At 42.7% G+C, this 25,082-nt stretch overlaps 1 protein-coding gene across 12 annotated transcripts in view; it reads right to left on the reverse strand.

Moving 5' to 3' along the window:
- The window catches only part of PKHD1 (PKHD1 ciliary IPT domain containing fibrocystin/polyductin), a 278,406-nt gene that overhangs the window by 241,273 nt on the left and 12,051 nt on the right, over positions 1–25,082 (reverse strand). For 10 of the 12 annotated variants that reach the window (XR_008465473.1, XR_008465472.1, XM_054195527.1 and 7 more), the window contains exons 8-26: positions 23,109–23,183; positions 21,489–21,553; positions 20,454–20,493; positions 19,696–19,766; positions 17,705–17,806; positions 17,107–17,202; positions 15,833–15,968; positions 14,565–14,679; positions 13,426–13,701; positions 12,489–12,578; positions 11,645–11,738; positions 10,064–10,206; positions 8,990–9,120; positions 7,794–7,978; positions 7,284–7,422; positions 4,700–4,854; positions 3,249–3,433; positions 2,080–2,202; positions 379–484 (exon numbers count right to left, since the gene is read on the reverse strand). Coding sequence is in view for 10 of the 12 variants with exons in the window: in XM_054195527.1 (XP_054051502.1) it covers positions 379–484; positions 2,080–2,202; positions 3,249–3,433; positions 4,700–4,854; positions 7,284–7,422; positions 7,794–7,978; positions 8,990–9,120; positions 10,064–10,206; positions 11,645–11,738; positions 12,489–12,578; positions 13,426–13,701; positions 14,565–14,679; positions 15,833–15,968; positions 17,107–17,202; positions 17,705–17,806; positions 19,696–19,766; positions 20,454–20,493; positions 21,489–21,553; positions 23,109–23,183 (2,327 nt within the window). In the remaining 2 variants the exon portion in view is untranslated. Of the gene's footprint in view, positions 1–378; positions 485–2,079; positions 2,203–3,248; positions 3,434–4,699; positions 4,855–7,283; positions 7,423–7,793; positions 7,979–8,989; positions 9,121–10,063; positions 10,207–11,644; positions 11,739–12,488; positions 12,579–13,425; positions 13,702–14,564; positions 14,680–15,832; positions 15,969–17,106; positions 17,203–17,704; positions 17,807–19,695; positions 19,767–20,453; positions 20,494–21,488; positions 21,554–22,336; positions 23,026–23,108; positions 23,184–25,082 lie in introns of those variants that run through there. The other 2 variants (XM_054195531.1, XM_054195528.1) reach the window with 2 other exon arrangements.

Consider the following 25,082-nt stretch of genomic DNA (forward strand, 5'->3'; position numbering starts at 1 on the left):
TATCCTAAATAGTACACTACCAATCATTTCTCATTGTCCTTCATACATAATGCCTATTTCTGCCTGTCTCTGTTCAGCTATTATATTTTTTCTTAAATTTTTGTTAAAAATAATTTGAGACAAGTGGCACCTTTAGCTTTAAGCACCAAGCTTATCACTGTTTATCTCCTCTTTGTGCCTTTACCATCTTCTTGTCAGTGTCAAAACATGTCTGTGCTACGTATTTTAAGACTGGAGCTGATCAGAAGTGCCCTACCAGCAAGTGCCATGAAAACCAGAAATTTCCAAAAGAACACACACAAAAAATCATCAGCATCTGGCAGATCTTTTTCACTTAACAATTTTTTTCCATTTTGTTCAGAAATGAAGCCCTGTTACCTGATGAATACTGCACATCACTGACTAAGGGTGTCAGTTCCTGGCTGATCTGGAAAGAGCATGAACCAGAACAGTTTGCAAGGATGTCATTCACCGCCACCACCACCTGGAGACAGAGAAGAAGGTTACCCTAAAGCTGTGAAGGGAACAAAAGTGTTTTCTAGAGCCACATACACCTCATAGACCTGCAGAGCGACGCTGGTAGCCACACTGAGCTACGGAGAGCACTCTGTGCCAGCACTGAGCACTGTCAGACAGCTGTTTATCCTGCTGCAGTCTCATTACAAATTTAATTGCAAGGCTTGCAAGGGCTCAATCTTAGGAAAAGAGGAGCACAGCTTTGAAAGCTGTATCACCAGCCTTTCTCAGTGTCTGCAGGATTCTATGATGTCCCATCTTGCTGAGACCCACAGCTCCTCTTAACTCCTATTCTTCTAGTCAGCTGCTGAAGACCCTGCTTGCCACATACCCCAGCCCAGTTCTTCACACCCTGCCTTGGGAATAAGTTTATTATGTTTAAAGCACCCTGTAAGACTAATTAGAATGAATCTCAGAATGTGTCTTTTCAGCATGCAGCCCTCAATTATTTTTTTCCCCTTGTTCATGCTGGAATAAGAAAGCTGGGCTGTGACCTTGATATCTAGCAAGAGATATCAAGAGATATCTCTTTGAGACCTTCATATTCCAGAATAGGCAACCGGCAAAGCGGAGGTCATAGGAGAGGCCCTCTTCATCTCTCTCCCAGGTGTTAAGGGTGTGCCAGGAGGGTACACCAATGTCTGCAAAAAGCAAAAGCAGACTGTCTCCAAGAAACACAACGAGCACAGGGTTTCAAAGTACTCAGCTTAAATAGAGACAATAATTACAGGAACATTTTTACATCTGTTTCTAGCAGCAAGACAGAACAAAGCTTCAAAAATGAAGAGGAGATCTGATTGCTGCTGCTGTTCTTGTTTCATTTGGTCTATTTGATGGTATGTCTGTGCCACAGATGGCAGAGATATCATCGGTGGCTGAGCCACTGGAAACAGGGCTGTCCTCAAATCTAGGGAACAGAATTGCCAAAAAAGCAGGATGACCTAGCCCCAGGTGCTGCACAGCTGGGCTTCGAGCACATCCAGCATCACCCTGTGTCCCTACAGTGCCCACAGTCTTCACTGGCAGCAAAGCCAGCAATGTGCACTGCTCTGCAACATCTGAGAGCAGAGTTTGCAGCACGTTTGTCCATCCATCAGACTCATTCATCCAGGAAGCCCTCCTTGCTCCCTTTTCACACACGAAGAATTGAGATCCACAGAGGCAGAGGGACTTGCCTAATTCACAGACTAGTACCACAGCCACCATCTCATTTATTTTGCCACCTAGGACTCTGCAGATGAATAAATTGCATTCCCAAGTTTGGTGGCCAACACCATAGGACTCAGCAAGGATGGAAGTGAAGAGACGACATCAGCCCTTGGCCACAGCCTCAAAAGAAATCTTCCAGCACCCATGATGACCATTCTTCCCACCTGCAATACCTCTTGGAGGAAAGTCCTGCTCCACAAACCAGGGAGCAGAATCTGACCAATTTAGGGCAAAGCACGGACCAATAGACTCCTGAAAGGATTTAGTGGTAGAAGTAGGTACCTGAATACCTGTGAGACTCCTGGATCTGCATGACTCAGGTGAATCAATAAGAGGCCTGACAGCACATCTCACCTGTGTTTTGTTATTGAAGGTAGCAAGCATGTCCCCAAATATTGGCCCAATAAACACACCTCCATCATAAACCACACGACTAGAAACAGTTGGCTTCAGACCAGTGAGGTTTTCAGCAGAGACCTGTCAAAGAGCAAAGAATTTAAGTTTCTCATCCTTTTCCGTCACATGATTTTAAACTAAAACCATTCCCCAGAGTTCATACAGAGTCTTTACAAGGCCAAAAATAACTCCCGGAAACCTATTCTCAAGCTTCTTCCATGACTCCTATCTCTAGGTCTAAATCTTCATTACCCAAGATTTCACAACACCTCCCTGTTTCCACCCTCACCTTGCAGGCAAGGAACTGAGGCAAAGAGACTAAGGAGCCAGATTTGCAAATAAATTTATAATACTCAGTATTATATTACTATCATTTGTAACCAGGTATGGAAAGATCTTTGGAAATCTACCTCTCAAAGATGTGACTTCGCATGGAACAAGGGCCTGTACTATGGCTGAAGGTGCGGCTGGAGTTTTTTTCACCATCAAGGCCAATGTCTTGAGCATGAGAACTCATTGTTTCATCGAAGATAATTTTACACTTTGAGAAGGTGGATATACAAACAAATAGTTTTTCTTTTTGAGGAAGGAAGAATCTCAGTCTGGATCCTTATTCAAAATAGACCCTTCTACTTGAAGCAAAACTTAAACAATAAATCTTGGCATGGGAGACTGTGAACTGAACCTTCATCTGAGACTTACGAGATCCAGATATGAACCCATACAGAATATTTCTCAGGTAAAGAACTTTTAGCCCATGAATGATGCCACAAACCTCTACTGAGCTTCAGTTACTCATTGAAATACTAACGTGATTATAATAGCTTTCACTTCAATCTAGCAGTCCCTTTATTCTGCAGAACTGCAACGAAGCACAGAAATTACATTCTGTCCTCCTCATTTTGAAGCACAGACTTTGAAGCTGTAATTTCCCCTCCTGTAACTGCAATTGCTTTTTTAATCATCTAATCTGGAATTTGCTTAAACTGCTACTCCTAGTAGGAAGACATTTAGCTTAAGGTCCCATGGGTGTCTGTGTTAAAGTGAATGCTGCGAGAATGAATCAACCAAGGCCAAAGACATTGAATGGACTTCAAAGTGGGTGTTAGTAAAAGAAATTACCGTACATTGATAAAATTGGGCAAGTCCCCAGTTTTTGTTTTCCAAGTCAGCGTCCAGATGCTTTCATAGCAAGAGTTTGATTCTTTGGTCACAATGAAGTCACTGGTGTTGAAGTACGGGGCTGTAGAGTTATCCAAGTTGTCTTGCAAAAGCTTGCAGAGGTGGTGGGAGGAGATGTGCACCGAAACATCTGCAAAAGACATAAGAAAAAAAAGTGGATATCCTCATCCCTAGGAGAGCACATCTACCTGCACCTAGAAAAAAAAGATTAGTGAGAGGCTGTTGTGGTTCGAACATCTGTAACTGTCAAAAAGCAGCAGAGGGAAATTTACTGGGTCCCAAACACCAAAAGATCTACACTATTTAATAGCTTAGAAAACCTAGAAACATCTCTCCAGTTGGGACCATCAGAAATTTTATCTAAGTAATACTTTCTGTTACATGCAGCCTACGTTTTTGGGAGACATGAAATTTCAGTGTGCAAGTCATGTTCCTTCAAAATAGAAAGGTCAGAAACTTCCTAGATGAGAGGGGTAGCGGGGGGAGTCAGGCTCTCAAGAAGACTTTGTAGAGTTCAATCACAAATAAATGCAAATCATAGTTTCTTTCTTTTGACAGAAAAACCCGTAGCCATTCAAAGCTGCAGGTACAATAAATCTCTCTAAACCAATTCATGAGAAACAGGGGAAAACACAAGACTTGGGAACAGGGCAAGACAAACATTTTCAAAAGATGATGTTCAAATTCAATTTCCAGCAATTCAGCCATTGCAGGAAAATCTTAAGTGACAATACAGAGGGAAGAGTTCCTTTACAAATATTCTAAGGCTGCATTTTCCTATATTATTATTTGACTTTATAGTTTAGTCACCAGTTCGTCAGTTAAGGATTTTGTGGTTGGCCTTGTTCAGATTAACCTGCTCACTTTCATTCTAAGCCTCTGATTATTTAAACCGAACACAGGAAAACCTAGCACATCTCAAGGGTGCCTAATTCAAGTCAAGCAATTCTATGCACAAAAGCTTTTGTGGCTTCTGCAAACAAATTATCAATCCTGGTAATCGTAGAAGAGAACGAATCTCCTGGTAACCTGCAAGGGCCTCATCATACAAGGCGATGAGAAGTACACATGCTGGAGAAACACCAACATAATGAAACCTTGGGATGCAAAATCCCAATTCAGGATCCGATCCTAAATTCTTAATAGTAGGGCAAATATTTCACAGTGGTTGTATGCGTTGTGGAACAACCCTATACCCAAACATATAGAAATACTGTCCTGCCTATAATCCTTAACTCCTGTCTTGAAGGACAGCAAATGCAAAAATCTAGCAACTACCACTGTGGATTTAACCTGACAGCCTGTACCCTGAGCATTTCCAAGGTTCAATATTGTCTCTTCTCTGCTTGGCTTCCTGCAAAGGAAACCCAGGACCTGTACTTGCATCTTCTCTTACCTGATATCACTCTGTTGGCCAAGTGGATGCGGAAGGTTCCTCCAATAGGTGGGGATGACTTTTGCAGTCTCTGAATGGTGAGGCTGACTCTCACATCCTCCGTGGAGACGTAGAGGTGGCCATACTCCTTAGAGCCCTCCCCAAGCAAAGCACCTCTGTGTGACAGAGAGGGTTCATAGTGATACAGTAGCTGGTGATACAGTAGCCTTGAACAGCACAAAACGCTGGGGTGGAGGGCCCCTCCGCCCTTACTGATACCAGGTTAAAAAGAGCATATGGTTCCCTCCTTACTGGAATAATGTAGCTAAATTTGAAATACTTTGTAAGTGGATGGGTTAAACACCTGCTAGGTTTAGTTTGATAAAAGGAAGCCGTGAGACGCTGTATCCTTGAGTAGAATAGATACGGAGAGATGCTAGAATAAGCTAGTTTTGTGAAAACAAGAGTTGCAAAACTAGGCCAAAAGATGAACTGACTATGCATGATGAACTGACTATGCGCGAAGACCGAGTTCAATCTGCAGACACGGTGAGGAAGGCTATCAATGACCACCAGAGGACCCTTGAAAACCACCAGTGGACAAGAATGCACATGTGTCAAGGACATTTACATATATTAATGAGTCCTAGGTGATAATATGAGTATGTTAATCATTTCTGGGAAATGTAATTAATATGTATATTCTGATTGCTTATAACCTTTGTAGTTGGGCAACTCAGCGCGCACACTGGGTGGAGTGATCCCCTGTGTGCCCAGTGCTGCAATAAAGAATGCCTGCTTTCTAACACTCCAAGACTGAGTCTTAGAGAGTCCTTAATTGACGGCTTATGGTATCAATATGAAGGCATTATCAGCCAAGACCCCCAATCCTGACACCCCCACATCACCAGCAGCAGAGGGACACCCATGGAAACAACAGTCTTGAACGACCTAAGGAGAACATGTTCAGAGCTCAAAAAGAATTGAGTACTCCCAACTTAAACCTACGTGATGTAGGCAATGCACACAACAGAAAACAATGGAAAAAACATATTCTTTCAACTATGGTAGAAGAAATAGTTCATACAGCACCAAGCATTAGCAAGTCCTACCCTAGTACTGGTGTTTTTAAAGGACCAACTCAATGCAGTCTGGACAGCAGCTACAACATCAAGACAAAAAGCTTTCCTATTTCATCCTGTAGTCTCCTCCAGTCTATCATAATCTTAACTCCCCTGATTACACTATATTTCATGTTAGAGTTCACCGAATTTCTAAAACTTAAAATATTTTCTCCCTTGCTTTAAAAATTCTCCTTTTTAAAGGAGATACTCTTCGTGATACAATGATGCCACCATGTGGTTAAATGTCTGGATAACAGCTGAAGACTCAGAGCTCAGCCGTGGCTTCTGCAGAGCAAACTTCAAGGATCTAAAACCAAAAGGACCACTGAGCCTTCTTGTCTGACTTACAGCTTTTTAGCTAATATCCCTGCCTCGACCGCAGCAAGTTGTTAGAACATAGCACAGCACGTGCTCAGTTAAGAGAAAGAGCCAGGTATATTTAGAACGTACCCGAAATTTTAGCTACCTCTTAAATGAGAATCTATTTTTTCTTTAGAGTACTCAAGACTAATGACACATCACTTTGCTTTTTCTCAAAGGAGAAGAGACTCCAAGGTAAGAAACCAAATTAAGTTACAGCAGACTGACATTCACCTTCTTCTGAAAGGAGGTTTCCTGTGAACACCTGGGCAAGTCACTTTGAGTGAAGTAACTGAGCCAAACTAACAGCTGGCTGCTGCAGAGAAGAGGCTGCACCATTCCAGCTTCTGCCTTGCCTAGGTCTATTCCCATCAGGTTCTTGCTGTCTTAACTGGATAAAATCCAACATTTGCAGGACTTATCTTCTGCCAGTATGGCCCTTTAATGTTGTTCTGTCTGGTCTGGTTAGCCTATGGTTCTGTCTCGTCTTCTACTGTTGGGACTTCCAGAATAGAAACCATTTCAGTAAACAAGGACACATAAGGTGGACTTCTATTGTCTAGCATGGCAACTGGTGTCATTAAAGGTGTTTGGGAGCATCTCTGGCTGATCTCCATCCACTGTTCCAGGAGGACTTAGATCTCCTTCTAGTCCTACAACCTATCTTGGTGGCCCATGCGTATCTTACATACCCCAGATTAGCTGAAACACCTTAAGCACTTCTGGTTCAGCAACTGAATCCCACTCATACAATGGAACTTCAAGAATGAGAGGATCTGATTCATGCTAGAATCAGACACCTTCACTAAGGTGTCTACAATATATACTCGAGATCCTGTATGGTGAGCAAAGCTCAAAACACTTGTGCTGAGCATGAAATTATCTTAATTTAGAACTGAAGCCCATCTACTGAGTACAGATATCTGTAAAGGATTCAGTAGTGTAAACAGTCTGAACACAGGCCATTTGAAATGCCTAGAGGAGAAGATGCAGAAGAAAGTATAGTCTTATCCTCCACTGTCTCTCATGTCCTGTCTTAGATGATAACCTGCTCCAGACATGTCAGGGCAAACTGCAAGATGTGTTACAGGTTATTGAGATAATCTACTTGCTGTCCCTACCTTAGAGAGAGAAGGGGCAGACTTGCACCACAGCCAGACACCATCCAGGACACATTGTAAATGGGAGAAGACCCCACCACAGATACTGCTTCAACTACCCTCCCATGTGGCTGAGGTGGTTTTGGATGTCTCTGAGAAACTGAAAGAAAGCACAAGCGTTCATTGAAACAAGGAGAACAGCTGTCACTATGTCTAGGTTATTTTCATTTCCTAGCCGGAAACAAATCTGCTTGGGATTTTTTTGTTTGTCTTTGTCTGGGCAAGACAATTCAAGAATTACATTTGTAGAAACAGGTTTTCAAATAAACCAAGAATATCAATATTTGGCAATTCCTTCATGATTGTTTTCATGAAAAATATAAGTTCAAGAAAACAAAATTATTTTTGTGCTTGTTGTGAAATGCCCTTCCCCTTTGAAAAAGTTTCAACCAGCCCTATGTTTAAAGATTTTAATGGAATATCCTGGTAAGATGGTAACATCAAGAGAAAAGAAAAACCATATTCCTTTACCAGTCACAGCTCTGTCTGCGATGATGACTTCATCAAGGTAAAATGACCCAGATGTTTCCCTTTGCAGCACAGGGCTACGCAAGTCTATCTGATGCACAAACACCGGGGAATTGGTTGGGAGGTCCTTGAGAAGCGTGGAGTGATTCATACACCCCTTCCAGAGGTCAGTGCAGGTAAATGTCCAGCTGAAAGATACCAAGGTTGTGCGATGTCTCTTTTGCTCTGAGGTAGTTTCAATAACTGACTTTTGAAGTGTTTTGTGAAGCTTCCAAGTAATATCAGGTACTGATATTATTGCCATTATTATTACTTATACACAAGACGCTTGGTCAATGTCTTGTTATCACTCTCTACATGTCTCTGTTTGGTTCCCCATAGTGAGAATCAAAGCTTTAGATCTCTGCTTCGGTGTCCTCCTCTGCATCACAAGAGTGGGATGTGGGAGTGACTACCGCTGCTCTATTTTTGGCAAAAACATACGTTAGCATCAGTGATCTCAACAGGCATCAATCCAGGGTTAAGACCCCTTGGGAATACCAGATGATCCTTCAGGGCTCCCAGCTCTCTCCACCTGTAGTAATTTAATCCCACCCTGCTCTTCCCCTTCCAGGCATGCACACACACCCCTCACACAACTTTAGAGATACCCAAGCTGCCAACTTCACTTCCTAAAGTTCTTCAGAGACTCATGATTTTTTTATCTGCCTGCCCCTAACTTTACTCCCAACACCAAAGGTTTTTCCACCCACGTGTTCTAAATGAGAAAGAAAATCAAAGACTGCACCAACTTTCAAAACTTTGCGTACCGGTGATCTCATAAGTTTCCTGGAAAAAAAAAAAATCAGTTCATCTCTGCCTCACTGCAGAAAATCCACTGACTGTGGACAAAGAAACCATGAAACCAATGTCCTCAAAAACCTTCCGGTGTGCTTACCAGAGAGAGAACAAATTCTCCATCTGTGCGTTACTACAGTAAGATGGTGCATATAACAAGTAACACGCAGATTTACTCAGCAAGTCCTCAAAAAGAACGGAAGCACGTTTCAGGAATGCCCTTGCAGGTCCAGAGGATGTGTCAGCTTACCCCATCTGACAATTTATTCCATACAAGAAAAGAACTTAGTTCTCACAGTTTTCCTAGTACACCTTCTTACTACAGAAAGTGACATCTCTGGAAACTATAAGTATCTGGATACCTTTTAGAGTTGGTTTCCTTGAAATCCCATATGCAGGTGAGGTTCCTCTTCACTGAGCATAAAGAGACATTTGTGTAGGACACTAAGATATGAATGATATTGCTCATATGGCCTTTATGAGCAAAACACACCTGCAAAAATGGGGGGAATCACTAGTCAAACCACAGGTAATTTATATGTAATGTCTGTAGAAGATATTATATTCTGTTTCAATCCCAGTTTGACATTAGTAGGGAAATATGTTGTTCAAGGTCAGCAATAAAACCCACTGCTTAAGGCCAAATTGTCTTGAATAGCACCTATAGAAGACAGCACGTGGCATCCAGGTGACCTGTGCGCCACGACATAGAGTCAAACTGACCCCTTCAGCTTCAGCAAGGTTTTGGGGCAAAACATAGCTGGGAGGTACCAACGGGGATTTCAAATATCTGGGAGGGAGGAGAAGAGACTGGAGGAGTTGGTTTGATTTGCAAGGTTTGGGACTGGTGTCAGGTGAAAAACTAGATGCAGAAGAGGTCTGCGAAGGGGAACTGGAAGGAGTCTGGAAGGACTGCAGAAGGCTTTGGGGACAAGACTTTCCCTCCCGCCTCCTTCCTTTCAACCCCAACTATTTGCCTTCTCCTCGGTGGCAAAGAAAGGGTAACAGAGTTGAAATCAAGACTTTATTCCTATTAAAAGTATATGTAGAAGGTAAGCAGAAAAGTGAGTGAAAGTGGACCCCCAGATAACAAGGGGTTTTTTTTTTCCCTTTTGTCAAGAACTGGTCGTCCCTGCATGTTCCATCTTTTCCCAACACCATCCCACCTTTTCTTTTCCCAACACCATCCCACCTTTTCTTTTCCCTCAGCAAGGGTTGTATCCCCAGGAGCAGATAGCAGCCAGGTGTGTTAAACAGTATCTACGTCTCGGGGATCTTAAACTATCCACCCAGTCAATAAAAGCCACTCTGCTCTGTCCACAAGCATAGTCTAAACACATGAATCTTTGTGGGTATAGAAATTTAAACAGAATAGCTGATTTGGCTCCAAATATTCACTCCTCAGTGCAACCTACTCATCAAGAGCAGCCACTTACATGTGTGTATTCAGTAAGATTGTATCCTGGTAGAGTTGATGGGGAAGTTTTCACCAGCTGGCTTGGTCTCTGAATGCTGAACCTCCCACAGAAAGGCTCCGTACCACTGACAATGCGTCCTGTGGTAATGAAGCCCTTCATATCTGACAGAGATTAAAAAAAAAAGGGGATAAGCAGCTTGAAAATTATTCAAAAGACACCAGTATGGTCAAGAGATTCATGGCAATACAGGAAGTGGGTATCCAAAATTTGTCAAACAGTCCCGCTCTTAAATATTGTCCTGCCCAAATAAATGGTGAACATCTGCAGGGCAATTGCTCCCCAGCTTAAGGGTGCTGAAAGACAGGAGCACAAGTTTTTCTCTTTTTTGTTGGCTGAATCATAGAGTTGGGATCACATTAAGAATGTCCAGTTGCAGTTTTCATTTTTCTGCATAAATCTTCCCTCCCTCCCCAATTCAGGTTAATTGCTTTTCTCTAAGTGGAGGAATCAATCACCAAATATTACTGGCTGAGACTTTTTCTCTCTCTCCACACCAAATATAAGAACGTGATACAAGGTCTCCAGGCAATAATCTACCTTTTGGCGTAGGATAAGTGTACTATTAGTACTGTCAGGTATAGAATCATGGAATAGTTTGGGTGGGAAGCGACCTTTATAGGCCATTTAGTCCGACCCCCCCTGCCATGAGCAGGGACATCTTCAACTAGATCAAGTTGCTGAGAGCCACATTCAACCCGACCTTGAATGTTTCACAGACAGGGCTTATACCACCTCTCTGGGCAACCTGGGCCAGTGTTACTGGAGTTACTTTATACTAGAGTAGCTTTCTGATATGCACAATACCTTCACTGTTAGAAAACTATTATATGCCCAAAGAAGCTGTGGATGCCCCATATCTGGAAGTGTTCAAGACCAGGTTGGAGCAACCTGGTGTAGTGGGAGGTGTGCCTGCCCATAGCAGGGAGGTTGGATCTAGGTGATCTTTAAGGTCCCTTCTCACCCAAACTATTCTGTGATTCTATGATTTATTTTTTACAAAAGCAATTTGTTTTGCACCTTGCCTGGCCAGTCAAGTATACCACAAATATTTGCACTGTTTCACTTCCAGTCATCAAGAAACACTGAAAGAGAAGACCTCCAGAGTCAGAATCAGCTGTTTCCAGAGTCTGAGCTGTAGCTATGGGCTACATCAGATTTGCTTCCCCAGCAGACATATTGAAACATCAGTAATTTCACATGCCCCAGAACTTGCATTTTTCGTCTCTATTCCTAACTTTTCTAACAACCAAAACATATCAACTGCTTTGATAAGTGTGTTGTAATATGACTGAGTCATGCAACATATTGCATAAAGAATCTCTTATTATTGCATTAATCATTTTGGTTTAAATATTATTTCCATAAACTCCCCCGTGAGAATACATACAAACAATGAATAGCTGAGAAACATAAATGTATGTACTTAAACCCATTAAAAGTGTAAATTTACTATCATTAAAAGTTTAAAGTACATTTATTTCATAAAAGGAAATCAGCTTTCACAGTAAACAATGCTTATTTGTCACAGAAGATCACTACCTTCTTTCTCAAAGCCATTGCGGAAAAGGATTTTAGCAGAAGTTGGCCCAGTTTCACATCCTATTGAGAGAAGTTCCTCTATTGCTGTTTGCACCTTTAAAAAAAAAAAAAAAGAAAAGCAGTAAAAAAATTTAAAAAGAGGATCAGTTTAGCAGAGATCTTCAACACACAAGTCATCACGCCATTTCATCAGCTAGGGACCAGTGGCAAGGCAGCTCTGGCTGAACAGGTTGCCAGACGGCAGAGGATACAATTCAGCTCATCACAGAAAATAAAATTCCAGGTCTAATACCCTTCAGGGGTGAGGCATCCTTTAGGTGTCTAGCAGCCTCCTCAGAAAGGTGAAGATTCCTTCCATGAGCTATATCACAGCCTGGGCACCTGCGTGCTCCTCCAGGCTCCACCAGCTGTGTTGACTCAATGTCTAATGACTGCCATGGAGTTATCGCCCAGGGTAGTTTTGACACAGACCAACTACTGCATCAAGAGACTATGGGATTTTGAAGAAGCCAGATCAGATCTCCTGCCTGAAACAAGAGCCATACACTACATATTTGGGCTTAGAGGGGTAGTCCAAAGGTCTTTTATCCGAAGATACCACGTTCTTCATTGCAGAAGATGTGACAGACCAAGATCATATGCTGTGACATGCTTAGAATATACCAGGGTGTCAGCCCCCCCACAAAAATCCCACTGTGAGACACTCCCAGTAACAAAAATCACCCCTATATCATGTAAAATTTATTTCAGCTTCTGGGCCAAACACTTAATTCCTGTAAAGTACCAGAGATCCCTCAATTACACCCCAGCAGAGGACTGGGTGTCTGCATTTAATAGTGCCTACCTGGAGAGCTGTCGCATTTGTGGGGATCATTCTGCGTGATATGTTATTCCAGGAGATACTGAAACACCCTGTACCGGACACAGTCAACATCTGGCAAGCAAAGAAGCAAATAAATAAATGAAAACAGCTACAAAGTGCATGAAACAGACGGGCTTCAAACCTGGTATCTTCTACCGAGGAGGTTTTTATAGACAGCATGTTGCCTTTTTCAGCCTCTGTAAATCAAGAGTCCCTTCAGCTACTCTTAAGATGTTCTTGTCCTCCATGGTCTCTCCTGATACAAGCCTTGGGCTCCTCTTCTTAGATTAGCAGGACCACAAGGGGTACATGACCTGTGCAGACACACTGACAGGCACAAATGGTCCCTAAAGCTCCTGGCCAGCAGGTCTGAGGTTTAATCACCAGGACAAACTTCCCTCATGGCTGAGCACTTCACCAAGTTGGAAGCTTCTACCATCTGATTGCGATACAGGGTTCACCAGATAACACACGCTTTGAGTGTGCTGTCGCTAAGGTTGGGAAATAAAAACTATTCCAAACTTGTATTAATTAGCGTTAGTTAACACAATGAGGTGTTAATGAGTGAGATAAAAGCTGGGGGGATTGCTTACCTTTACTTTTAAAGTGTAAGCAAGTCAGCATTGCTTACACTTTAACACATGGAGCAGATTTTAGAATCATATATAGAATCAATCGATGAGTACTGCATTATAATGCCACCACAGGGTTTACATGCCCCCACCAATCTGTGTAAAATCCACGAACACCTTCAGCTCATGATGCTATTGGCATCAACTATCTCAGCAGGTTAAAAGCAAGGTGGGATCACACTTTCATGTCTAGCACTGACAATGCCTTTAGGAGTCATATTGGCTGTCATCCATGTCAACTGAATCAGGGCTAGTCCAGCTCCCAGGGCCAAGCACACAGCACTGACCTGCACTTCTGGAAGACGCAAGGCACGAGCCCGAATTTCGTGTCTCTCTATGTAGTAGTTGTTCACCACATGGGGATTCAGCCACGTGTTGTGTATCTGGACTCCAACTCTCATCCCATTGCTGGGTGCCTTTCCATGATGCAGAGCTTCCAGGTAGTACCTCGAACCAGCAGTTAGCTCAAATTTCTGGGATTTTTGCTGCCAATGCTCACTCCAGCTCTTCACCCAGTTCTCAGACCACTCTGAATTGCCCGCAGGGAGAGAAGCTATTCTCACCTGTGTCCAGATCAACCAAATCAATCAGTTACAGAGACACTTCTCCAGCCCCAAAAGACACTTTGTCCAATACCACAGATCCAAAAAACCAGACTTGTCCTTATAGCTGATAGCAGTGGGTTGATGGATGACACATTCCTTCCTTATACACGGAAAAGCCATCATCTCAAAGAGCTTCTGTTTAGGATTCAGTACCATAAAGAAGATAATTCTGCTGGCTTACACAAGACCTAATAACAGTCCCCCATGCAACTTTTCATGGATGACTTCAGTTCTACATCTCATGTCCTCCAAAGACAAAAGAAAGAACTATGTTTACAGCCTTAGGAGATGTAGTACGTTACCATTAGTAAGACCAGCAATGCTACTTTTTTACTTTTATTTTTTTTTTTATAAATAAGTCTTTTATATTTCTTCTGCCCCTATTCAGTTTCTTGGCTTCAGAAGAGCCCAGACAAATGGATCACCTTCATTTATAGCATCATCACAGCTTTACAAAGTGAAGGACCAATGTTTTCAGAGGGCAAAATTTCAACATTCAAAAAAGAAGTTAAACTGAGGAAGTCAGACAGCAAACCTCCAGGTCCCCTTGCACAGATTGTTAGTGATGGTGGTGTGCTGAACTAACAAAAAGGTCTCTGGAAAAGGCAAAGACTCTGGTTGCAACGGTGAGTTTTTCAGGAGCTGAGCGGCTGATAGGGCCAATGTAAAACATCAAATATGATCATACAGATTTCACTCTGCAACAGATTCATAATAAGAGCCAATAAGCCAATTCACTCGGGGGGAATTCCCACTTACCATGACCTTAATTAAAACCTTTTCCTATCCTGATCTCATTTTTTCTCTGCCAAGAGTATTACCTTACGTTCTGGATCTTGGGACAAACTTAAGTAGAGAGATGCCTGACCATCTGCTTGAATCCAGAAGGTGTAATTGTTGGTCTGAGGAGCCACAAAAAATCCACGAAGCCTGGAGCTAAGCAAAAGTAGAACATCCATAATACACAGAAGAGTTACTGCAAAAAAAAAACCCAGCCCCACACCCCACCTTCACACGTACACTGAGTAACAATGAAAGACTCTGAGAACAGATTATAACAAAACAAACTCAGAGATTTTAAAACTGAAGTAACCTCAGAATGACCCGTTTTCACCTTAAATGTTATTTATGCTTTACAGAGGTTTTCAAAAAGGTAAAAAAAAAAAAAACAGCTCCATGGAAATAGAATAGAATATTTCAGTTGGAAGGGACCTACAATGACCATCTAGTCCAACTGCCTGACCACTTCAGGGCTGACCAAAAAATGAAGCATGTTGTTACAGTTATTGTCCAAATGCCTCTTAAACACTGACAGGCTTAGGGCATCGACCACCCCTCTAGGAAGCCTATTGCAGTGTTTGATCACCCTCTCAGTAAATAAATGCTTCCTAATATCCAATCTAAACCTCCCCTGGTGCAGCTTTGAACCATTTCCATGTGTCCTGTCACTGGATCTCGGGGAGAAATAAGTATGTTTTTGCTGTTGGTCACTTTTTTGTGCATTTCTTCTCAAGCAAAGTCTTAACCCTGAACAGGCAGGAAAAGGCTCAAAACTACACACAAGATCAACTGAGGGGGGGGAAAAAAAAGAGAGAAGTAATACAAAAATGAAAACATTCATGCATATTGCACAGTTTTAGAAGGATGTATCTGAAGAGGCAGTGGGCGCTGACACAGCTCAGATATTTTTGCAGCCTGGGGCAAATCCATTTATTTCCATTAACTCCACCTGCACTGCAGCTGCCAACATCAGCTGAGGATCCGGCCCTCCACATCTCACCAGAGCTCCAACCCAAGACAGCCTCAAGTTGGAGCTCCTTCTACCTCTGTAGCAATTTCTTTCATGGTATTTCAGCACATGTAGGCCAGGTAGAGGAGAAATACTGAGTGAAAGAAAAAAGAGGAAAAATAAAACACTTCACTGCATATTTTGAGCTTCAAAAGGACCTTGGAGCAGAGGGTTTGCTTTGATTTACAGGAACTATGAAGTAAGGCTCTGCTATAAAGAGCTGTCAGGTGTTATTTCTACACCTTACACTGCTAAAAGGTGATTGCCATGGCTTCACCTCTTTTTAAGATCACTGAGTACCTGAAGGACTCCTTTGCCCCAGACAGAAATCCTACTGGGGAACTGGCATTAGGTACAAACTGCCATCTATAACCAGGACCTGCTTCTGTCAGATCAGAGGCATCATCCCAGACTTCAAAGAGAAGCCCTCTGTTTCCTAGAAAGTTAAAATAAAAGTGTTGTCAGTAGTAGCCAACAAAAATCCCAGAGCACATGCTAGAATCAGTAGTGTAAGGAGGCAGGCCAGAACAGAAGAAATTTTAATAATAAATTGGCTCTGTTTGTGGGTCTTTTTTGCAGTCCAAGGCAGAACACAGATCTTCCTCTAGGGAATTTGTTCTACCTTGAAATCTTCCACCAGGAAGAATGAAACTCTGCAGAATGCAGAGCATCCAACCAAGCTCACATGTTTGTTCTTGCATGAAAAATTACTGAGATGACCCACAGTCAAAATGAGATAAGCCTCATTTTATACACAACAATTTCCTACTGCAATGCTCCACTCAAACAGTGTCCCCAGAAGCCACTGCAGTAGCTCCAGTTCAGTTATCCTTCCTCTAAATGTTATCCATATTTTTTTTCTCCTCCTTTTCCACAACCCTACACACCAGGCTGATCTTCCTCCCACCATCGCCCATTGTCAAGTGGTGGGCTGAGCTCTCCACCTTTCCTTTCCTTGCTATAGAATCATAGAATAGTTTGGGCTGGAAGGGACCTTTAAAGCCCATCTAGTCCAACCCCCCCTGCCATGAGCAGGGACATCTTCAACTAGATCAGGTTGCTCAGAGCCCCATCCAGCCTGACCTTGGATGTTTCCAGAGATGGGACATCTACCACCTCTCTAGGCAACCTGGGCCAGGGTTTCACCACCCTCAGTGTAAAAAAATTCTTTCTTATATCTAGTCTAAATCTTCCCTCTTTTAGTTTAAAATGATTACCGCTTGTCTTGTTGCAACAGGCCATGCCAAAAAGTTTGTCCCTATCTTTCTTTTAATCCCCCTTTAAGTACTGAAAGGCCACAATAAGGTCTCCCTGGAGCCTTCTCTTCTGCAGCTGAACACCCCCAACTCTCTCAGCCTGTCCTTACAGCAGAGGGGCTTCAGCCTTTGCAGCATCTTCACGGCCCTCCTCTCTATCAAACCTAAGAGAAACTGTATGGAAGTTGAAGCAGACAGTGTTTGCTTCTGTGAAGCAGACAGCCATTTCTTGATGGCATTCATCACCAAACAATTTCTGCCCTTTGGTTATATATTTGTGTTTGCTTGTTGGGACCTTCAGTTATTTGAATACTCTACCCGGCTGGGAAGAAACAAGCCTCCTGCTCTTGCCAACGGGTTCAGTGGTGCATCTGATTTGCTGGGGAGAGACGTGCTTGACTTTACAGGGGACACCTGGCAGCAGGAAAAAGAGACAAATGTGCCACATGAGACTTGGAAAACACAGCTGAGCTGCAGCATGAACCCATCTTGTTTCCAAAAGGGGTCAACATTTCGCTAAAAAATTGTACTATCAAGCGAGCAACACAGTTCATACCTGCAATCAGAATAACTGGACCTTCCTGATGGTAAGTCCTACAACCGCCACACTGGTATCCATCAACATAGAATCATAGAATTGCCCAGGTTGGAAGGGACTTTTCAGATTATCTAGTCCAACTGCCAACCTAACTCTGACAAAAATCATCACTAAACCATATCTCTAAGCACTATGTCTACCCATCTTTTAAATACGTCCAGGGATGGTGCCTCAACCACTTCACTGGGCAGCCTGTTCCAATGCTGAATAACCCTTTCATTATAAAAATTTTTCCTAATATCCAATCAGTTGGGTTTTGTGGTCAGGGCCGTGACCACTGTATTAAAATGAAACCATTTAACACATTTCTTCTCTTACCTGCAGCAGTGACCTGCACCGGCTCCTCAAAGAAATCCCCCGTGACAGTGAGATCGGTGCCTCCTCCGAGACTCCCACCAGCTGGGAACACAGAGGCTATTTCTACAGAAGAAGGAAAAGGGGGGGTCTGAAAATGAGCATTGGAAAGGTTAATCCCAGCCCTATTTCTGTCCGAGCCAGCAGTGCACTTGCACTCTTTCCAGCTGGAGCAGGCTCCTGTGAATGAAACAGGAATCCCACTGATCCTTCTTGGGGGTTTTGGCAGCCGCTGGGATTACACCAGGAATGAACAACATGGATAACTTGGACAGGAGAAATACTGTAAAGCTTGCACTGTTACTTAGCGGTGGCTGCATCTGTCATGCTCAGGTTGCAAACTGGTATATTCTGCGCTATTGAGCAGCCCTACAAAAAAAAAGGTGGAATTAAAACTGTTTTAATCCTTTTGACCTGTCTGACTCCCTTCTCAATTTAGACTGTAAGTTTAAATGTTATCACGCTTTCCAATTGTCCCTTAGGCTTCAGGGACAAATGGAAGGAGCTGAACATCTGAGTGTCCACACCACGACCAAGAGAATCTTTTGGGATTTTACCTCTGTTACAGTCATGCCCTTCCACACTGGAAACCTATTTTTCTCTTTGATGACATTTACTCACTTTGAACTCAGATGCCTTTGTTTAACCACCCAATTGTACTTGTATAGTTCTGAAAAAAGACTAATATGAGGCAAGTTTGTCCAGATCTGCATTGTTTTCTTAATTTATCTGATATTTAAACAATATTTTATAGTCTTGACTACTGTCCAGTGCAGTACTGTCTACTGGATGGATCTGGCAGATCTTGTTTCTGCTGGTGCTCTGCCAAGTCCATTCAGGGTTATTTCATTTTACTGCACCTCAATTTGTAAATAAAATTTGACATAAAATTACCCTCCTTTACAAAAGAATTTGAATTTATAGGTGAAACAAGCTGTATGCTATAATTAATATACAAAACACAGACATGTATTGGCTATGTTAAAAAAAAAAAAACAAAAAAAAAATGCTTGTTATCTCTTGAATCAAACTTCTCAGATACAACCCATAAGGAACTAGTGCATTCTTTATATTAATTTCAGCCAACTTAATGTCAAAAACTTGATGGGATCTTGCTAGGGACCTGTGTAGGTGAACCAAGTGGTCTTTTAGCTTGACTAAGGTCAAAGGCTGCCCAGTGCTCTGCGGTCCCTGATACCCTACTACTGCTTTGGCTGTTGGGGACATGGCCTTGCTGAATCTTGGACACTAATTGCCCATGATCATAACCTTGAGCGGGTGCTCAGGATTTCATTGTCTTCTCTTCTACAGTATAGCTGGAAATGTCACATGGAGGTTATTATTGTTCATGTACCTTAATTTATTTTTTTTAAAACTAATGGTGCAGTAATCTCCCATTCAGCATTTATCCAGAACTCAGTCCTTGCAGTGGCTGAACATCATCTCCTCCTTGTAGCTGATGTGAGACCTACTTCATCCTAAGCTCTGCGTTTCTAGAATCTCAACATTACCAAATACAGTGTGATTTAAAGGGGAAAGGCTTCTCTAGATGCAACATCTCAAGTCTACAACTGATCTGACGGGAAAAGGAAGAATGATAAAGCAACATCATCCCAAACTTTGTCATACTGCCGTTCTCTGGCTGACTGTGTCAGCTTAGGCAGTCCAAAATAGAGTTCAAAAATATCCCTGTCTGAGAGGAACACTAAATGACTGGGGATGTGATCTGTAGCCCATGGCAGCACACCCAACCTTAGCACAGAAATCTGCTCCTCCTGAAATTTTTGATCCGCAGATTTTTGTGTGACCAAGCCCATAGCAGGGGAGTAGCACACTCAAAGTGAGGACACAACAGGATTACACCCTTGGGAAAAGCAGCAATGAGAGGTCCTTTCTTAGACCATGCTGGGACTACCAAGAGACAGTGCAGGCAACGAGGTGGATCCGTGCAATACCTGAATGTGTTTGATACAAGAAAAGCTCCTGTTTGGCACTGATGAGCCAAGCACCTTTGTGTACTGCTGACCTGCAAGAGAGAGAAAATGCCTGAGAGATCCTTGGCCATTTAAGTTAAAGTAGACCTTCTTTTGGCAGACCTGAACACTCACTCTCTAGAGGAACAGTGAAACATTTCTATAATCATAGAATCACAGAATTGTTAGGGTTAGAAGGGACTTTAAAGATCATCTAGTTCCAACCCCCCTGCCATAGACAGGGACATCTCCCACTAGATCAGGTTGCAAGGACCAACACCACCTTTCACCAGGACATTGAGGCATTGATTCAAGAGATTCCACCGCATGGCTGAAAGTCTGTATTGGAAGTACTGTCCCATTGTAAAGTATGGGTTGTTTGACAGTTTGACAGTGTCAAAACCCATTTTTACCCTTTTTATGGCTAAATTCTTTCCCATTCGGATGAAGAGTTAAAAGCGAGGTGAAAGGATTTTATTCAGCTAGGCTTAACAGATAACTTATACTTTGGGCACTGAAGTTAAAATATTAAAATCCCAAAGCGGAGATGCTTTGAGGGAGGAACTTTCTCCCTTTTCATTCCCAATCCAATGATTGTCTTCTAAATATAGCAAAACCTCATTTCCAAACAATGAAAGACAAGATTCAGTACAAATATTACACGCTTATCCTGGACTCAAACGCAGCTGTGTCCCCATGTGAAAACACAAAAAAAGAGATAAAAAGACTCTTTTACTCACTTCCCTTTGTTGAACACTGAGAAGCTAACATTGTGGGACCCTGGAGGAGAGAAAAGTAACTTGTTTTATGGCAGAAGAGTGGAGGGCTCCATGAAGAGTGCATCCTACCAACACCTTGTCCAGGTGTCCTGGGCCTGATTTTTTCTTCCTCACACTTACCTTACAACACTATAACTGCATTGATTTCAGCAGTGTGTGCAGGAATTGAACTGGATATCTGCTTAGGGAGCTTAGAACCTTGGGTTGTAGGTAAACACTGTACTGGAGATACCTACAGTTATATATCTGAACCTGCAAGTTCAACCTCGGGGGCAGGATTTGGTTGCCTAAGCATAAGTGCTTTGTGTCATCTTAGACCATGTGGATCCTATCTGACCTCACTTACCGTGCTAGGAAGGAGTGGACCTCCTTCAAGACCTTCATTATCTGTAACACCCCACTGGAGAGATCCCAGATATTCCAAGATATCTCATCAGTCTCTACATGAGAGCTAGACATTAATTTCTAATTTATATATTTAACACAGATCATCTTTCCCAAGCTGGGAGCTTGCTGCTCAGACAAAGTTTTGGGAAGAAATCAGAATTTTTGTCAGAGTACTTGGAAGAAAGGAAAAATGAATTGGATCCAACCTGCTACCAGAGACACTGTGAATAGAAGGGAACATCCAATTTATTCCTCTAATAAAGCAGTAAAGGGAAGGTCCACAACATATAAGAAGGATTAAAATAAAAGTAGTAAACTGACAAAGACCCCAAATCACATTGTTGCTGTCAGCAATGTCCACATCAGTCATGGTTTCACTTGAGCACTGCACTTCATTTTCTCCAAGGCTGTGCAGAGGACGCAAATCATGGCAGTGGTTATGCTGAAGACTGGTAAGCCTTGATCTGAAGCAGGTTTTGTGGGCTCAACCCTGAGCCACCTTCCTAACTTTGGAGACACAGCAGGAACTCTCATGATTGACACCCTCTCTGTACCCTCTGGAATTGCAGGAATAAGAGAAACCCATGATTTTTCCCCCTTTTCACCAACCTATGTGGTTCCCTTCCACTCGGCACTGCAGGGTCCCCAGTCCATCTTCTACCTGAATAGGGTAGCTGTGGAGAGACAAAAGACTTTGCTGAGCCTTGGGAGCAAAAATTGCAAAATACAAAATCAAACCAAGAAGAGAAGGGGACTTACACAACTAAGCTAGTCATGCTTGTCTCCCTTTAGAAACAGGGGAAAGAAACAGGTGAGTTGAGAGAGGAACAACCCATGTCCCCACTAATCATAGAATGGTTCGGTTTAGAAGGGACCTTAAAGATCATCTAGTTCCACCCCCCTGCCCTGGGCAGGGACACCTCCCACCAGACCGGGTTGCTCAAAGCCCCGTCCATCCTGGCCTTGAACACCTCCAGGGATGGGGCAGCCACAACTTCCTTGGGCAACCTGGGCCAGTGCCTCGTGACCCTCACAGAAAGAATTTCTTCCTAATATCTAATCTAAATCTCCCCTCTCTCAGTTTAAAACCATTACCCCTCATCCTACCACCACACTCCCCAATAAAGAGTCCTTCCCCTCTGATGGTCAAGAGTTCAGCAGCTTAGGAGGATGCCTCCCAGCAACACACAGTGCTCCAGCTTGACCCCTTTACTCTTCTTTCCAGAAGCTGATCCTGTTGGTGACCTTCAAAACCCCCATTTGAAATAAAAGCTGAGGGGCGACAATTCTGGGTGCATGGTGAGCGTGAATAGGAGGACAAAAGTGTTTCACCTCTTCTTGCTCCTCTGCATGTCCCTAAACTGTAAGAAGGAGCAGGTAACAATTAAACCAGATAGGCTGGCATTAGATCAGTTTTCTGGAGCCATGGAATGAAGCAAGTCCCATCATCAACTCACATTTGCATACAAGTCCCCCTCTTGGGAGCCAGAAGGAATTTTATTGTGCAATAAGTGCGCCTGCTGAGGACCCCAGGAATAGCACTGAATAGCACTGAATTCTGTCGGAGTAGGTTTCTCCCCTTATTCCCTGTAAAAGCAGCCTCTCTTTCCCAGGGCTCATAGGCACTGTGAGAAGTGCATCATTCATAAAGGAAACGCTGCTGCCAAATCCATGTTTTTTTCTGTAATCCAAGAAGGTGCAAGAGCCAACAGTCTAAAGGGTCTCCTGTAACTTACAGAAGACAAGGATACATTAATACTAATAAATGAACAGTGTCGGGGCCTAGACATTGGAGCCTATCTCCCATAGGAAATTTTTAGAGCTTTCCCTGCCCAGTTTGGGCCCAGGTCAGTTAACCCACCTTTCAAATTAGTTTCCATATATGACTGAAGACATTGTATCGACCAGGGTCAACAGGCAGTTCAAAAACAGCTACCCTATTTTGGAGTCTAAAGAGTTGACCAGAACAGATGTGGCCAGGGCATAGTGTATCATCTCCAGGCAGAGGACAGCCCCTGGCCCATCCTGGTTATGGCTACAGCCACCGAGAGACAGCAGCCCTCACCCACCCCTGTCACAGACTATATGGTAAACTCCCCACGGTCCCTCTCCATTTTAAGCAAAAGCAGAAAAGCTTCTTCAAAGGACAATAATTATTATTTTTTTTTTGTGCACAAGCTGTGCTGAGCCCTTGCACCCACACAAACCAAAGGTAAGTCAAGAACTGACATCCTCCCAGCTCGCCTGTCAGCAAAAGAGCAGAGGCTGGTCCATCCATCTCCTTCTGAAACAAGGACAGCTGGCCTGGGCAAAAAAACAAACAGGGAAGGTGAGATAAGATAGAACAACATTTCTTGGATGAAATCCTGATGCTGTTAAAATCAGAGGACAATATTTTCAAATGGGACAGGAATTTCCCCTCACTTGTATCTAGCATTTACTAAACCCCTAGAAAACTGTAAACCCTAATCTCATCTCTTCGTCTGCAAAGTATATTCCCCAAATACTGTGGGAACTGCACCTCCATAAAGATTGTGACAGGACCATGTCTGAGACACCCAATGCTGGGTCTGAATGACCTGGTACCTCCTCCCTGTAAGGAAAGGTTGGTAGTCTGAGCTCCAGAAGGACTACTCCAACCCTTACCTTCCAGAAGCAGCAGGCAGCGCAAGTGCAGTATCGTGCTCGTACAGCCACACTGCTTCGAGATGCAGCTCACTCCTTTCTTTATTCATTGAGGAAAAACACTACAACCAACCACTGCTAGAAATCATCCAAGCTTCTAATAGCAAATTCAAGTATCCCCACCTTAAAAAACCAATACGGCAAGGGACAACTTCCACTGGAGAGGAGGAATCAGGTGGGAGCAATAAATTCACAGCAATTAGCATAATAAGCAAAGGTGGGCAATGATTCTTTGAGAATTAACAGGCAATGAAGGAAAATATGCAATTAAAACCTGTAGTGCAAACACTTTGCTATGACCCATGCTTCAGTGTGTAGTTTTGTGAGGTTTTATTAAGGGTTTGCTTTTATTAATATAGCTTGCTGATAATGAGATGCCTTTCCTTATAAGGACAAATAGAAAAAAAAAAATTCAGAGCTACAAAACGTTTGGTTCAGCATCACTGGATCATTGCATCCCATACAAAGCATGGAAAAGGGTGCAGAACACACTTGGAAGTATAAAAAACTGCCCTCTTTTTCGCTTGAAATCCTAAATCAGTGCAAGTGACAGAATGCTTTGGTCAAGTCCACATCTCCACCTGGTACTTATTTACTAACACACCAAAAATGAGCAAATTATTCATGTGAAGCTACAATGTGAATCTATTTGGTATGTTAAGATTTTGAGGCCATTTCCTTTTTGGCTATCATGAGGTTAAGCTGTAAATGAGTAATCTAGCAACAGAGCACACAGGCACGTCCAACCTGCAGTCAGACAGACCAGCCTTTCTTCCCACAGATCAAAGGTTCCACAGTTCCATTAGAGATAGGTAAAACAATAATTAATATCGAACAAAGGATGCTAATGTACATCCAGTGAGCAAAGACATAGGGCTGATAAATGGGTGCAGCTTGTATGGCAGGAATCTGCACTGGACTTTCATTCATGCTAACAAATAATTTAGTTACCTAGCTAGGGACATTTCCTTTTAGCCTGAAGAGTAGTTAAAAAACATCTAGTGGTCAAATATAGAATCATAGAATCGTAGAACCGCCTAGGTTGGAAGGGACCTTTCAGATCATCTAGTCCAACCATCAACCTAACTCCGACAAAAAACATCACTAAACCATATCTGTAAGCACTATGTCTACCTGTCTTTTAAATACTTCCAGGGATGGTGCCTCCACCACTTCCCTGGGCAGCCTGTTCCAATGCTTAATATAACCCTTATAACCCAATGTTTAATATCTGCTGCTGCAAGTAAAATTTCTAGCTAAAGAGAATAAACGCTTTACCTTGCTCCTGAAATGATCCATAAAATGACAATGGTAACTATAGATTAAGAGTTTTATACCCTCTTTGGCTTAGTTCTTCCCTGCCATTGGCACAAGTGCAAGGAAATCATAACTCAGCAGTATCTGAGAACACTTCCATACATATGGAAATACATATGACAGACGGCAGGTCAGCGTTGATGCTCGTTTTGCATTCACTGTGCTTAAAGTGCTGCTGACCCAAAGTAAATTTTTAAAATC

The sequence above is a fragment of the Rissa tridactyla genome, chromosome 3, assembly GCF_028500815.1.
Source record: "Rissa tridactyla isolate bRisTri1 chromosome 3, bRisTri1.patW.cur.20221130, whole genome shotgun sequence".
Lineage (NCBI taxonomy): Eukaryota > Metazoa > Chordata > Aves > Charadriiformes > Laridae > Rissa > Rissa tridactyla.